The sequence below is a fragment of the Hemitrygon akajei genome, chromosome 15, assembly GCF_048418815.1.
Source record: "Hemitrygon akajei chromosome 15, sHemAka1.3, whole genome shotgun sequence".
In the NCBI taxonomy this organism is placed as follows: domain Eukaryota; kingdom Metazoa; phylum Chordata; class Chondrichthyes; order Myliobatiformes; family Dasyatidae; genus Hemitrygon; species Hemitrygon akajei.
In genome coordinates, this window is record NC_133138.1 from 45,907,021 (window position 1) to 45,923,863 (window position 16,843).

At 39.1% G+C, this 16,843-nt stretch overlaps 1 protein-coding gene across 1 annotated transcript in view; it reads left to right on the forward strand.

Annotated features, from left to right (window-relative positions):
- Positions 1 to 16,843, forward strand: part of LOC140739308 (testican-1-like) — a 463,661-nt gene that overhangs the window by 142,104 nt on the left and 304,714 nt on the right. The window contains exon 3 of the mRNA XM_073067476.1: positions 8,803 to 8,848. Coding sequence (XP_072923577.1) covers positions 8,803 to 8,848 — 46 coding nt within the window. The remainder of the gene's footprint in view (positions 1 to 8,802; positions 8,849 to 16,843) is intronic.

A 16,843-nucleotide genomic window follows, 5' to 3' on the forward strand; every position in this document is an offset into this window, starting at 1 on the left:
TGTAAGATTTTCAAACCAATTGCTGCATTGAGGTCTCTGATTAGTTATCAAATATTCTGATTTATAATCAAACAATTGTATCATTCTGAAAAGTACATTGAAATTTTAAGCTTGAGATACTGTTTTATTAGTCTTTGAATTACAAATATTGATATATTTAGTAGAAGCATTCTGAAACCTGAAATGGTCAGATCAAACTTGTAAGTCAGTTCATAAATATTGTCCATTTTTCAAACCCCATTTAAAAGTATGTTAAATGTGAATTTTGCCCAATCTCAAAAATTAATTAGCTTTATTAACTTTCTTCATATTTCTTTAATGGCTTTCATTTCCTAGCTTTGCTGGTTGATACCTTTCTATGAAGACAAGATGGAATAAATTCAACCAACTTCAATTTCATTTGAAATTGGAATATTTTTAATTTACAGAAAGCTATGTGGAGAAAAAAGCTTTTATTTTTCTATTTGCTTAGAAGCCAGTGATGTGTGAGACTTTAATTTTCTGGTCAATGCATAAATATGTTTCAACAATAGTTGAGTTCAGCAGTAATGATATTCCAAAGCTAGTAGTAAAGCTTTAGAATTTTTTTTAATAAACTGACATGATGAAAGTGCTTAACTCTCATGAATTTATAACCACTTTATAAGGGCAGAGTAACTTATAATGCAACTCATTTCAGTACTTCAAAAATTTAGAAACTAGTATAAATTATTTAGGGTAACGCGAGCAAGGCAAAGCAAGCTGGTTCTCAATTTTACTTTTCATAATAAACTACAGGTGACAAACTCAAACAGTAGAGTCGTAGCTCAAGTTTGAGTTCAAGTTACAGAATCTTACTTTGTAAATTTACAAAGACTCCATGCAGCAAGGCACTCTTAACAATCATACTTTATTCAGTGGTATGGTATGACTGTAATAGAGAGCATGTGTGAGTGTGGGCCTCTTATTTGTATTTCAAAAAATATTCATCTAATACCAATACCAGAATTCTAATTCAAGAAGCGTGCATGTTTTTATGTTTCACCATTACAAGAAAAAGAGTATTGTACCCATGTAGTGTTCCTTGTGACCTTGGAATATTCCAAAGCAATTCACAGTTATTAAAGCATTTTTATAGTCCCTGTTGTTCTATAGTGGATAGAATGGACAGGAACCCCTGCCAAGCTGCTGTTTTCTCATTGATGAAGCTGCATAAACACTAAACATGAATAACTATAAGTTCATTCCATTTTGTGGCTCTAGAGGAGTCAACATCCTCCCTCTGGTATTCATTCTATTGTGGAATAAATTATGGAGCAGAGTGAAATGTGGCAGTACTACTAAATGGTCCAGCATTAATTTCTAAGCAGAAATGCATAATTATAATTCCTGCAGCCAGCATGCTGGAGATGTGCAGCACATCACTATAATACTATATGGGTGAAAGGTCACATTCTAATTAAGAAGTGCCTTTCAGCCTCTTTGGAAAACAATTTTTGATTTACATCAAGGTATGTGCATAACATTCAAATGCTACTAGATGCACCATTATCCATTAAGTTGAAAACTGAAATTGCAATGATTTAGACCAGTATGGTATAAAATTAAGAACCAAAGCTTTACTGAGACAACATGACTGCACACATTCTCTGCTGCATTTTTCAACAAATGAAGAGGTTAACTCAAACATTTATTGCTTCCTCATGTTATCTTACTTGGTTATTAATCTTTTTGATTGCTATTTCCTTTTTTTGTTACATTCCTTTTCTCAACAACACTTCTCTCATATTTTTACTACTACAGTATTCTCATCTTTTGCTTTAGTGGGCTTCACTGAGAAAGCAGGATTGGACAAGCAAACAGTTGTGATGCAAAAATACTGACCTGAACTTGGATGCTAACATTTCATTTCAATATTACTGTCCTCTGGCTATTGGGACTAATTAAGATCATGCTTTAGGAATTTTTCAGGTCCTCAGAAGGAATGAAGGAGAGATATGTCAGCATGGTGGCAGGGAGAAAAGACTTTAATTACATGGAGAAACTTGCAAAGCTGAGATTGTTCTCCATACAGCAGAGAAAGTTGCAAAGAACTTTTATTGAGATGTATAGGCACCTGATAAGGTTCCCCATGCAAGGCTCATTCAGAAAGAAAGGAGGTATGGGTTCCAAGGAGACCTTGCTTTGTGAATTCAGAATTGACTTGCCCACAGAAGGCAAAGCCTGGATGTAGATGATTCATATTCTGCATGGAGGTCGGTGAGCACTGGTGTTCCACAGGGATCTGTTCTAGGACCCCTCCTCTTTGTGATTTTTATAAATTACCTGGATGAAGAAGCAGAAGAGTGTGCTAGTAAGTTTGCTGATGGAACAAATGTTGGGCGTGTTGTGGATAGTCTGGAGGCTTGTCAGAGGTTACAGTGGGACATCCTTAGGAAGCAGATCTGGGCTGAGAAGTGGCAGATGAACTTCAACCCAGAAAACTGTGAAGTGGTTCATCTTGGTAGGTCAAACTTGAAGACAAAATATTGTATTAATATTTTGACACTCTTTCCACTCTTGGCAGTGTGGAAGATCAGAGGGATCTTGGGATCCATGTCTAAAGGAAACTCAAAGCTGCTACGTAGATTGACAGTGTTGTTTAGAAGACGTATGGTGTGTTGGCATTCGTCAACCGTGGGACTGACTTCAAGAGCCATGAGGTAATGTTACAGCTGTATAAGACCCTGGTCAGACCTCACAAGGAGTACTGTGTTCAGTTCTGATCACCTCACTACAGGAAAAATGTGGGTACTATAGAAAGAGTGCAGAGGAGATTTACAAGGATGTTGCCTGGATTGGAGAGTGTGCCTTATGAGAATAGATTGAGTGAACTCGACCTTTTCTCCTTGGAGCGATGGAGGATAAGAGGTGACCTGATAAAGGTGTATAAGATGATGAGAGGCATTGATCATGTGGATAGCCAGAGGCTTTTTCCCCAGGGCTGAAATGGCTAACACAAAGGGAGCATAGTTTTAAGGTGCTTGGAAATAGGTACCGAGGGGATGTCAGGGGTAAGTTTTTCACAGAGAATGGTGGGTGTGTGGAATGCACTGCCAGCGGTGATGGTGGAAGTGGATACAATAGGGTCTTTTAAGAGCCTCTTAGATAGGTACATGGAGCATAGAAAAATAGAGGGCTATGCAGTAGGGTAATTCTAGGCAGTCTATAGAGTAGGTTACTTGGTTTGCAGAACATTGTGGGCTGAAGGGCCCGTAATATACTCTAGATTTCTGTAAAGTCTCAAAAAAGGTTTTAAGAGAGATGCTTGTTTTATTACTAGAAAGGTAGAAAACCAAAGGATGTCTATTTAATTTTAACTGGTAGCAACAGGGACAATGGAAGAAAAAAATTGCATTGACCTGGTATATTTGCATATTTCCTTATGAGGTAGGAGGGTATTCAGCACATAGTGTATGTGTCAGTTGTCAGAAGAATTCCTTTTCCTTTTCCTTCATTTTTTTCCTCATGATCCTTTTTCTGTCCAATGTCCATTAGCACCCTGCTGTCTCTCCAACCACACATCTACACTATTGGTAACCTACCCATCAGCACATCTTTGGTACATAGGAGAAAATGGAAGTACCCAGGGAAACCCTTGATCACAAGGAGTGCATGCAAACTCTAGACTGTACTGGCAGATGCAACGCAACAGCCATCTAAAAGTGGAGTGGAAAAGCAGTTGTGAAGTCACTCTCTGGGCTCTGGGGAAGAGCTTTAAAGTTGGACAAGCTGGAGATTGCTCTTTCAAAGAAGACAAAAGATACTGCAGATGCAGTTTGTTTTTCAAGTCTTTCAAATGCCTGGCTTTGGCACTTTGGTATAATGCTCTCTTCCTATGAGTCTATAATACGCATGCTTATTTAATAATATTACTTTCTCTTTGTTTTTCTGCTTGCATGTACAGGAAGTAGAGGTTGGTGCTTTTCAATCAGTTTTTATAAAGCCATTTGATTTTTGAATTAGTTTTATGTGATGGTGTACTTCATTTCACCATGAGCATTGCTAGATGATATTGTAAACACTGAATATCGCTTGTAAATTTCAAAATTATAATTACCCTTTAACAATTATGTGTAATCATCATGTGCATATTGATGCTGTAACACTCCCTCATTTTAGTTGTGCTGCACAAATATTCCCATTAAGTGCATGTTTAAGGAGTATTAATTATTTAAGCTGCCATTATACAGCCAGATCACTTTGTTCTTAAGTTTGGGAAGAGTTTAATCAGATGTTTGTGCACGTGGACAATAGCATTCTCAGAATATTGCTAATCTCTTTTGACATTTTGAAAAATAGGAAAAGGTTATTGATATTTAGGCATTTGGATTCTTCATCTTTCGGTGTAGTGCAGAGGAGAGTAGTCACATCAGTCTGTTGACAATTGGCAGCAGCTGCTGCTTCCTTGTGGAATGTGTGCTTTGTGGTATTATCACTTCACTTCCAGCTGTGCTGTGAATTCTGAAATGCCTACCTTCCATCACAGTCAGATTGTTAGCAGTGAGGGTTGATAGCACAGGTAGGATTAGCAGGATTTTTGTTCTTGGAAACAAATGTTCTCAGAATATAGCATCTGCATATTTGTCCATTGCACAACTTAAAGTACTGTGAAGTTGGACCATCCATTAGTGGGTCACAGTACTGAGGTAGGAAAGCAGAGAATTCCAACTTGGCATCTTAAACCTTGACAAACCTTAATGGCTCAAACGATTTTAAGATTCTCCTCAGTCCACAAATTGTGTGTCATTTTAAGCTGTCTTGAGGTTTCCAAAAAAAAATCCCAAGTATTATCTGATCACTGAAAAATAATAGTAGAAATAGACATTTCAGATCAGCAAAGGTGTTTTTCAGCTTGTTTGTGTTCCTGTTTTTATCTGTTTTGTATTTTTTATTTTCCTTGTATTTTCAGTAGCTCCAGGTCCATTTTAGAGAAACTACTTTCATTAACAAAAGTAGTTATTCTACTTTACCATCTGACAGCCTCTTGCTTGCTTCACATAAAGCAGATGATAAGTTTTGAGGTTGCCTTGCTAAAATATTGCTTCTTATTTTGACCACTAGCTTGACAGTACCAGCCACAAATTCTGTTTGTCAGATATTCCACGACTCGCCACCCAAGTCCATAAAATGTCTTTACTATCTACGAAAGATACAAACCAAGAGTGTAATAGAGTCACAAACAAGGGAAAATCTGCAGATGCAGAAAATGCTCGAGGAACTCAGCAGGCCCAGGCAGCATCAATGAAAAAAACTACAGTCGACGTTTCAGGCCAAAACCCTTCAGCAGAACTGGAGAAAAAAAGCTGTGGAGTGGGTTTGAAAGGTGGGGGAACGGGAGAGAGAAATGCCAGGCAGTAGGTGAAACTTGGAGAGGGAGGAATAAAGCAAAGATCTAGGAAGTTGATTAGTGAAAAAGACAGAAGGCCATGGAAGAAAGAAGAAGGGGGGAGGTGATGGGCGGACGAGGAGATAACACGAGAGAGGGACAAGGAGATGGGAAATGGTGAAGGGGGTGTGGAGGCATTACTGGAAGTTTGAGAAATCGATGCTCATGCCATCAGGTTGGAGTCTACTCAAAAGGAATATGATGGGAGATTTTAATTTCCCCAAGTTGGCATCTCCCTAGAGCAAGGGGTTTAGGTGGGGTGGAGTTTGTTAAATGTGTTCAGAAAGGTTTCCTGACACAATATGTAGATAAGCCGATAAGAGCAGAGGCTGTACTTGATCTGGTATTGGGAAATGAACCAGGTCTCTCAGTGGGGGAATATTTTGGAGATAGTGATCACAATTCTCTCTCCTTTACCATAGCATTGGAGAGGGACAGGAGCAGACAAGTTAGGGAAACGTTTAATTAGAGTAAGGGGAAGTATGAAGCTATCAGGCAGAAACTTGGAAGCATGAGTTGGGAACAGATGTTCTCAGGGAAATGTACAGCAGAAATGTAGCAAATGTTCAGGGGATATTTGCGTGGCGTTCCGCATAGGATCGGTCCAATGAGACAGGGAAAGGATGGTAGGGTACAGGAACCATGGTGTACAAGGCTGTTGAAAAGCTAGTCAAGAAGAAAAGAAAAGCTTATGAAAGGTTCAAAAAACTAGGTAATGATAATGATCTAGAAAATTATACGGCTAGCAGGAAACAGCTTAAGATTGAAATTAGGATAACCAGAAGGAGCCACGAGAAGGCCTTGGTGAGCAGGATTAAGGAAAGCCCCGAGGCATTCTAAAAGTATGTGAAGAGCAAGAGGATAAGACGTAGGAGAATAAGACCAATCAAGTGTGACAGTGGAAAAGTGTGTATGGAACCGGAGGAGATAGCAGAGGTGCTTAATGAATACTTTGCTTCAGTATTCACTATGGAGTGATTGCAGGGATGACATACAGTGGACTGATAAGCTTGAGCATATAGACATTAAAGAAGAGGATGTGCTGGAGCTTGTGGAAAGCATCAAATCGGATAAGTTACCGGGACCGGCAAAATATTCCCCAGGCTATTGTGGGAGGCAAGGGAGGAGATTACTGAGTCTCTGGCAGTGATCTTTGCATCATCAATGGGGATGGGAGAGGTTCCAGAGGATTGGAGGGTTGCAGATGTTATTCCCTTATTCATGAAAGGGAGTAGAGATAGCCCAGGAAATTATAGATCAGTGAGTCCTACTTCAGTGGTTGGTCAGTTGATGGAGAAGATCCTGAGAAGCAGGATTTATGAACATTTGGAGAGGCATAATATGATTAGGAATATGATTTGTCAAAGGCAGGTTGTGCCTTACGAGCCTGATTGCATTTTTTGAGGATGTGACTAAACACATTGATAAAGGCAGAGCAGTAGATGTAGTGTATATGGATTTCAGCAAGGACTTTGATGAGGTACCCCATGCAAGGCTTATTGAGAAAGTAAGGAGGTGTGGGATCCAAGGGGACCTTGCTTTGTGGATCCAGAACTGGCTTGCTCACAGAAGGCAAAGAGTGGTTGTAGATGGGTCATATTCTGCATTGAGGTTGATAACCAGTGGTGTGCCTCAGGGATCTGTTCTGGGAGTCCTTCTCTTCATGATTTTTATAAATGACCTGGATGAGGAAGTGGAGGGATGGATTAGTAAATTTGCTGATGACACAAAGGTTGGAGGTGTTGTGGATAGTGTGGAGGGCTGTCAGAAGTTACAGCGGGACATCAATAGGATGCAAAACTGGGCTGAGAAGTGGCAGATGGAGTTCAACCCAGATAAGTGTGAGGTGGTTCATTTAGGTACGTGAAATATGATGGCAGAATATTAGTATTAATGGTAAGACTCTTGGCAGTGTGGAGGATCAGAGGGATCTTGGGGTCCGAGTCCATAGTACACTCAAAGCTGCTGTGCAGGTTGACTGTATGGTTAAGAAGGGATACAGTGCATTGGCCTTCATTAACTGTGGGATTGAGTTCAAGAGCCGGGAGGTAATGTTACAGCTATATAAGACACTGGTTAGGCCCCACTTTGAGTACCGTGCTCATTTCTGGTTGCCTCACTACAAAAAGGATGTGAAAACCATAGAAAGGGTGCAGAGGAGTTTTACAAGAATGTTGCCTGGATTGGGGAGCATACCTCATGAGAATAGGTTGAGTGAACTTGGCCTTTTCTCCTTGGAGTGACGGAGGATGAGAGGTGACCTAATAGATGTGTACAAGATAAAGAGAGGCATTGATCCTGTGGATAGTCAGAGGCTTTTTCCCGTGGCTGAAATAACTAACATGAGAAGGCACAGTTTCAAGGTGCTTGGAAGTAGGTACAGAGGAGATGTCAGTGGTAAGTTTTTTTTACGCAGAGAGTGATGAGTGTGTGGAATGGACTGCCAGTGATGGTGGTGGAGGTGGATACAATAGAGCCTTTTAAGAGACTCCTGGATAGGTACATGGAGCTTAGAAAAACAGAGGGCTATGGGTAACCCGAGGTAATTTCTAAAGTAAGTACATGTTCGGTACAGCTTTGTGGGCCAAAGGGCCAGTATTGTGCTGTAGGTTTTCTATGTTTCTAGCTCTAAATTTCTTAATTCTTTTTCACATTGCTTAATCAGCACTCCAAATGTACCCTATGCTTCTTCCACCCCTCCTCCCAACTTCTTGCTCTGACTTATCTTTTCTTCTAGTCCTGATGAAGGGTCTCAGCCTGAAGCGTCAACTGTTTCCTCCTTTCCATGGAGGCTGCCTGACCTGCTGAGTTCCTCCAGCATTTTGTGTGCTTTGACTTGGATTTCCAGCACCTGCAGACTTTCTTGTGTTTGTTATCCTACTCATTCCTTTTTGCCACTGATGCAGACTGGCTACATTTGATCCCATTTACAGAATGTGCCATAGTGACTCACCCAGGCTAATGGGACAGTATTTCTGAAAGTCTTGTCTTCCAAGGACTGAAGAGCAGGCACACTGAGATCTACTGCCACCAGCTGATTCCTCTCCAAACTGCTCATCATGCTGACTTGAAAATTTATCATCGGTCATTTATCATCATTGTTTCGAAATCCTTAAACTACAGCATCTTCAGCAAAAAGACGTCCATTGTTTAAGAATGTGGCTCACCATCAAGGTAGTTAGGGATTTCGCCTTGCCAGCAATGTCCAGGGAAAAATAATACATTCAAGATTATTTAGTATGTAATTTAAAATAACCTTTTTTGGATAATTTTAAAAGATTTGTTCACCAGCTCCAATATAGCATAGTATCTTTCTTTGTTCTTATCTGTGGTCATTTACTTCTGCAGATCCAAAGATACTGATATAATGAAATATTTTCATTGTCTTGTTTTAGGATGATTATTTCAGAAGCTGGAATCCTAGTAAGCCATTTGATCAAGGTATGATTTCTTTGACATAAAACCATTGCCGTATGCATTATTCACAATTCTATAGTTAAGCAATTTTGAAACAGTACTACATTGAATTAAAGAAAACTTGTCTTTTATGCTCTAAGAATAATTGTCTTTATCAACCTCTGACCCAGGGAATTGTATATGGGTTCAAATTTTGAGCTTTCTTTCACACTAAATAATTAAAGGGATTTTAACGTTACCTATGGAAATATACTTCCGAGATTTTAGAATTTCTGTTGTGGGATGAAATTAAAATTATTACATTTTGTGTGGTCCTGAATATTCAAGCCTTCCCTAACCTTGTATGCATAATGAAATTAGCAATTATAAATATTTGAAGCATTTTATACATTGAGTGTGTATTGTATCCAGAAACAATATTCCAAACATCTGAAAGGCATTATGTACATTTCCAAGTAGACTTAAAGAAATGTGCATTTGAGATTTGTATTATGGAAGGTGAATACAAAAATAAGAGAAGAAAATCAGAAGCAATGGGTAAAATTGCAGCAAGTGTTTTTATTAGCTATCAATCTTGCTTAAATGCTTTAGATGGATCTAATATAAATATCTGTTAAATGGTGAATAACTCACAGTATACTTGGTACACTTCTGTAACGTGAAAATAATGCCAGTTCAAATAGAGGAATCCAGTGAAGTTGATTTGATACAGCTTTTATAATTTGATGTTTTCTCTCAGTTGACTGTTACTTGAAAAGAGCAATTCTATCCAAAGCTCAGATCATCTACTTATTAATGTCACTTACAAGTGTAATTATTTTGGTGCAGTTCTAACCTTTTATTTACTTTGACTTATTTTAATCTTCTGGGAGCAATCATGTTATTTCATTGCTGTTGGGTTGTAATGTAAACAGAGGGGATCTGCTCTGTTTGATTTTTTTGGAACTGAGCATGTACATCTTTATTACTTTACATGGGTGGCAATTTGCTGGAGCAGATCTCTTCACTCACTTGAGAACCTGCTCAGTTTGATATTCCATTCCAACCCAAGAAATCAATAAATGTTTAAAATTGAATTGCTCTGACCAAATTGGATATCTTTTAGAAATACAAGATACAGACTATCAACTGTGATTTTATAGAGGTCTCCTTTCCAAGTTTGAAGGTTTCAAACTCAAGTCGCCCTCTGGAGAATTTGAGACAAAGTTCTAAGCTGATGCTAAAAACGATATTGAGGGATTACTATTGGAAGCCCTGTCAGCCCTATGAGATGAACATAAAGATCTATAGTACCACACCAACAAAGAGCAGATTCTTATTATCATATCCAGCTCTTTTTCTTCACTTGAACTCTGTAAGATGGTGGTCTAGAAATTCCAGTGGGAGGAGGGAGCATAGTATTGAAGAAAAGGCCTCGCCATATGTGATTATAGCAGAGTTCCACAAGGACTAAACTTCACTTTCTCAGGGCACAATTAGGAAAGCACTCTGCAACAAATGCAGTGCACATTTCCATTTCTTAGATTGGAAATCTAAAGCTTCTTGGAGGCTGCATATGTTACTGTGCCAGATTCAACTTGGTCCCTAAACCATTTCTGCAAGGCTTCAGTCAGAGTTGCTGAAGCATTTCTCAATGGCCTCTAAAGATAACTTCAACCCTCCCTACTTGCCTCTAGAAGTATACTTCCAAAGATGCTGAAGAATGCTGTACCTTTTCCAGCATAAAGCACCTCTCTGCATTATCATCCCGATTAACCAAGTTGAGCTTCTGCTGCAGTTGAACATGTCTTGAGAATGCTGAAAACATTTATTAAACCTTACTGAAATTGAGAGAATGCAGTGAGCAGGAAAATATTAAATAGATTGGTGATGTTTTCCCTAGAGAAGGGAAAACTCAGATCTATAAAATCCTGATTAGATACAGTAGGAATATATGTGAAGAATCTGTTTCCATTTATTAGTGAATCCACAATAGGGAGGAATAAATATAGGATACCACCAATTTAAAGTTTTCAAAGCAATTTTCCTTATTTCAGCAGTGTTGACATTCTGATACTGTTGCTGCACTAACTGGTTGCTACAGAAAGCATTGATCCACTTAAAAGGAGGCTTGATGCTTACTTGAAGAAGAAAGAATCATGGATCTTGTGGGAAATACTCCATAGAAAGTATGCATGTTTGTGCTGAATATGGAGAATCGTACTGACCAGAAATGTCCATTAGCTTTTTCTCTTGCACTAAATTCTGTTTTACTCCACCCATACCTTTTCATTTTCTGGAAAAAGAATAGAACAGAGAATTTGTTCCTTTTGAAGCTGTGGTGAACTACATATACCTGTCTGGACATGCCCCTCTGCTGACTGCTCCTGTGGCTCCTCCCACAGACCCCTGTATAAAGGCGATTGGAGGCACTGCTCCTCGCTCAGTCTCCAGGATGTTGTGTGGTGGTCTCTTGCTGCTAATAAAAGTCTATCATTTGCCTTCCATCTCCGAGAGTTATTGATGGTGCATCAGAAGCCAAGAGATCAATTTGAATTTGTTGAATAATCTTGAGGCACATTATCTTGCTTTGCTGTATTCAGAGAATTTGTATCTCCGGGTCATTTGGAAAACCTATGATAAGGAAAAAAGAGCTTTGCAATTTAATGAACTTTCAAATCCAAAAGCACTCTGTAGCCTTGGAAGCGTTTCAAGTTGGTCACTATTGTAATGCAGAAAGTATGGCAACCAAAGCATGCATAGCAGGCTCCAGCAGATGACAAGGGATAGGTAATCTGTTTTAGTAATGTTGCTCACAAAATTAATATTGGTCCACTATTCTTTGTTGAAACAGTGCTGTAATATTATTTGTATTCACTTGAGAGATTAGATGTGGCCTTGATTTACTGTTACAACCATAAGGTCTACAAGTACACAGCATGCATTCTGAACAGAATTGTAATGTCAATCTGTAATTTTGTCTTCGAGTCTTTAGAGTGGAATTTCAACTCGTAAATGTCTGACTCAGAGGCAAGGGTGTTATGAAGTGAGTCACAGCTGACTCAATTTGTTTGCAATGGGGCTAGGAGAAATAGAAAAAGTGCATTGCAAATCCAAATTCCAATAAGTGACAATCAATGGAGATGCTCTCCTTGAGAGTATTTACACTCTATAACTTGTTTTTCTTTCTATATATAAATGGAATTTGTATTCTGACAGAATGTAGTAGAATATCAGTATCACAAATGTGGTCAGTAATCCTTTGGTTACACAAAAATATTCCTTTACTCTGATCCAAAGCAAAGATCCAGAACTGTTTAAAACAGAAGATAACAGCTTAATGATCAAACAATTAAGTGACTGTTGCAAACTTTATCAATTTTATTCACTTATGATAAATCATTATTAGGCAAAGAGGTAGCATATGAATCAGCTAGAAAGTCTTTAGCCTTCACAAATACGTTCAAATATTCTCTTAAGTATTGTTCTGTACCATCGATATCAAATTATTGAAACAACATTACGGGCAGCAGTTTCTATTGCAACTTTTGGAGAGTACATTTGAGATTTTCAACTGTGCAGTTCTCTACTGGAACTAATATTGCATTTCCTTTCGTAGTATTTCAAATCCCTGCAGTTGGCAGCACGTGGCTGAACAGATGCAATCCTTGCACCCTGCTCTTACAGGAACATATCACAAAGCAACGTATGCTTTGAGAGAACCTATATTAGGATCAATATGCAAAGGACCTGGTCAAGCTGGTGAAAAACAGTGTTCATCCGTAACACTTTCTTTGCTCAGGGTAACCATGGAGACGGTCCAGAGCTGCAACCAGGCACTCAAGGCAGGTGTTTGTCAGTGAAATGCTTGTGATGACATGAGGATATCCATAAATGCCTGCATTCTGAGAAGCCTGCATTGTAGACAAGTAATTGTACCCACTCCGCCTGCTCCTGTGGTATGAAGTGAGTGTAAATTGGCTTCTTTCTTTGAATATGACCTCCCTGAAGCAGTGAGCAGCAACCTGTGGAGATGATGCGGAATCAGCAGCAGCAACTTGGAATGATCCTGAGAGCTAAGAAGTGACTGACAGTGACCTGGGCCTTCACAATTAAGGCATGTAGACAAGGATCCTTTTGAATTTGCAGCTGTTGTCATTGAGAACATAAATTCCAGTTTGAATCCTATTGAGGATGACTTGTAACCTGTGGTTTAATGGGTTCTGTGGTGGCCAATGAGGTCAATGTATGGAATGCAACCTGCCCCACAGATGGGGCAAGAGATGATTGATGGGATAGGTGAAGAGGTGGTTTGCTTAGTGGCATGCTGTTTATGCAGGGTCTCTAACCTGATGCATAGCTTCATGGTTTTCATTATATACTGAATATACTTTCTCCACTTTGAATGTTGGTAGGACCAAGGTTCTCAGGAATTAGTGTGATTATGCACTTCTGCAAACTTAGCAAGTTGGTAGATCATAGCAAGATTTGTGGTGTTGCACAAGAAATATCAAGGAATACAAGAAGATATAGATCAGTTACAGATTTGGGCAGAGAAGTGGCAGATAGAGTTTAATCTGGACAAGTGTGAAGTGTTGCATTCTGGGAGGTCAAATGAAAGGAGGAAGTATAGAGTTAATGGTAGGCTTCTTAATAGCATTGAGCTACAGCGGGATCTTGGGGTTTGGGTCCATAGTGGACTGGAAATGGTGACCTAAGTGGAGAAGGTGATAAAGAAGGCGTATGATGTGTTTTGTCTTCATTGGTAGAGTAAGAAAGTCATGCTGCAGCTATATAAAACTTAGTTAGATTGTATTTGGAGTATTGAATGCAATTCTGATCGCTTCATAGGAAGGGTTCAGAGATTGTGGAGAGGGCTTAGAGTTTTTGCCATGTTGTTGCCTAGATTGGAGGGTAAGAACCACAAGGAAATGGTAGCCAAATTTGGGTTGTTCTCCCTATGGTATCAGAGGCTAAAGGGAAACCTAATAGAGGCTTTTAAGACTATGAAAAGCATACATAGCGTTCACAGTCAGAATCTTTTCCCTTGGGATTAGGATACAAATGTCAAACACCAAAGGAGCTGCTTTTAAGGTTAGCAGGGGAGGGGAGAGTTTAAAGGCAATGTGAGGGGCATGTTTTTTTACCCAGTTGGTAGGTGGCTGGTATAGGTTTCCAGGATTAATAGTGGAATCAGGCAGTTTGGGGAGTTTAAGAGCCTCTTAGATAGACACATGAATCTGAGGATAATGGAGGGAGATGGATGACACACAGGAGGAGGTCATTTAGTATAAATGCCAGCATGATGGCATCAATATCAACACAATGTTGAGGGGTAAATGGTCTCTTTAGTGCTGTACTTTTCTATGGTCTATGAAACTTTGAACACGTCTTGAATCTTTTTCTTTGTCTGATAGTTACCTACCAATATAGAGCTTGGAATAGAGAGCCTGTCTCCAAGTCTGGTGACATGCATGAGACACAACCCATTGAAAAGTGGCTGGGTCCCATTGTTGGATATGTCAGTCCAGGAGACGATACTGACATTAGTTCATTTGTCCTACCAGTGAATTTAGAGAATTTTGTGATGCAGTATTGGTACTTTTCCAATGCCTTTAAGATGGTCTATGTCTCAAAAGAGTATAGGAAGGTAAAGAACACTGTTGCTCAGTAGTGAGTTTTATGCCAGGTTTGTGGTCTCGATCTTCATATACCATTTTCATCAATTGATCAAAGGTTGCACTGATGTATTGAAGGCAGGGATGAATTTTGATATCAGTGTCTGCTTTCACCATGAGGGTTTTCCAGGAGCAGGGAAGTGGAACATTTTTTACAGGGTCGCACTGTGAACTTCTGATGTCAGAAGGCAGTGTGCTGCTGTGGACAGGTAGGCCTATAGAGGAGTTTTTGGTCCTCAAATGTTGAGGGTAAGACCCATATCCTCATGCTTCATTGTACAAGCTAATAATATCTTGGGACAGTATGAATATTGTCTGCCTTTTAAAGGCACATTTTAATAGGAACTAGAGTTATTAAATTCTAGCTGTTGTTCTGTTACTAAATAAAAGCAATTGTTTTCAGACTAGAGAGGTTAAAAATCTTATTGCAGACAGATATTGATGCCACATCATTTAAATTAGTTGAATGAGAGAGAGATTGCTTGGGAGAATTAAACTGTTCTCAAAAAAATGAAGACAAACATTCCAATGGATTAGAAAGCCCTGGAAAGTGTATAAAGTTGCTATGCTTCAAGCTGAGTCAATTTTTTAACAGCAGTATGATGAGGTTTATTTGGAGTTATGTCAATGAATTTTGGTCTGCTACGTCTCATTGCAAGATGATAAAATGTTAGGAAATAGACTAATGTGAGTAATATTATTTTCATTAACATCCTATTATTGATGAACTTTTGCTTGGGAAATTTAATCCTCCTTACTTTGCCTCTGATTGGGTGATTTACGTGGTTTAAGGGGATGTGAAACAGATTATGATCACTTTCTACAGCTGTTCAAACCTCGTGCTGCCAATAACTGAGGTAGTTAGAATATGATGGTGGTTTCTGCTCAATAATATTTTGTCTATGGCTACAATTTTTTAATGCTTGAAATAACAATTTATCATCATTGCTTTCATCTCTGAAATAATTCCTTGTAATCCCAAATCATTTTAGTGCCAACTTGTCATCATTTTGCAATCTATTACATCTTAAATGTGTTTATGACACCATTTTCTATCCTACCACTTTCTAATTAATGTCGTAAATTAGTTCTTTTTGTTTAGGTACTGACCCTCATGGGATCATTTTCAAAAATATTCAGCAGTTTTCCTCTAGAAATCATACTCGTTCAATCAGATACTACAGCTGCCATCTTAGTTTATGTCGTTACCCAGCTCCGTGTTCCCGCCTCACACATCAAAGTGTTTGAACCCTTCAGCTCAATGTCACCAACAACAACCCCTGTGATCACTGCATTGAATTCCATTTCTTCTCAAGTACAGCAAAAGGTCTGTGGAATCTGCTCAGATAAGCAGAAAGACACAAACTCCAATTATTTACTTTAAACCACAGATCTTTGTTTGTTAAGGCAGAATAGCAAGCATTAAAATATTTCTGTGAGTCTGTGTGGGCCCTCTCATTACAGCACACCTCCCACTCTGCCTGAGCCATGACCAGCCAGTTGGTGAGGCCTTGAACTGCCTCCCAAGCTCCCAACTGCTCAACTTCTATACCCGCTCCACTGATACGAAATGCCACTGTAAGTGGACCAATACATTAGCACCAGCTCAAAACACTGAACCAAAACCAATCATATCATCACTTGTCACCACACGTCACAAGCTCCACCCCCGCGTTCAAGTGACTTCCCTGTTTCCGCAGTGTGTTGTGTTCCCATAGCTCCTGTAGCCTGGTCTGTTGTGTTCAAGGCCACAGCCATGGTGAGACATTTGAGAAGCACAATACACTTAAATACCCTGCATGGTTTTGAGCCTCACTTTATTATATTGATCAACAGATCCATTCCTTACAGTTCCGTTAGGACCTTCTGATGCTTATTCCGTATAGTCACTTCTTGTATTCTCCTGAGATAGTTCTTTCATTAACTTTCTTTTCCTCATCACTATCTGAGCTTCTGAATGTATTCACGCTGCAACATTTCTCTTGGTCTCCTGATTACCTCAGCTAGCTGGCCACATGTCTGATATTGAGAAGCGATTTGAATTTTAACTATCCCCACTGAACTTGCTATTAGCAATTCAATCTTTCTTTGTTGAACATTCAGTTATTTTGAACCAAGCTGTATGTAACTTCACCCAAACCTGAACTGTCCATGTTATATTGACTATTATGGCCACTTTCATTTCTGTGACATTAGCAGCCTTTGCATTGTTTTCCTATTGCTGATATTAAGCCCTTTCTATCTTTTTTTTCCTTTTTGGCTTGATTTGGTCATCACACCTAGCCTTTGCTCCCTGTTGCTCAAATGAATCTATGCTACGTTTTCATTCTCATATTCAAACTCGTCATGGTTTCACTGTACA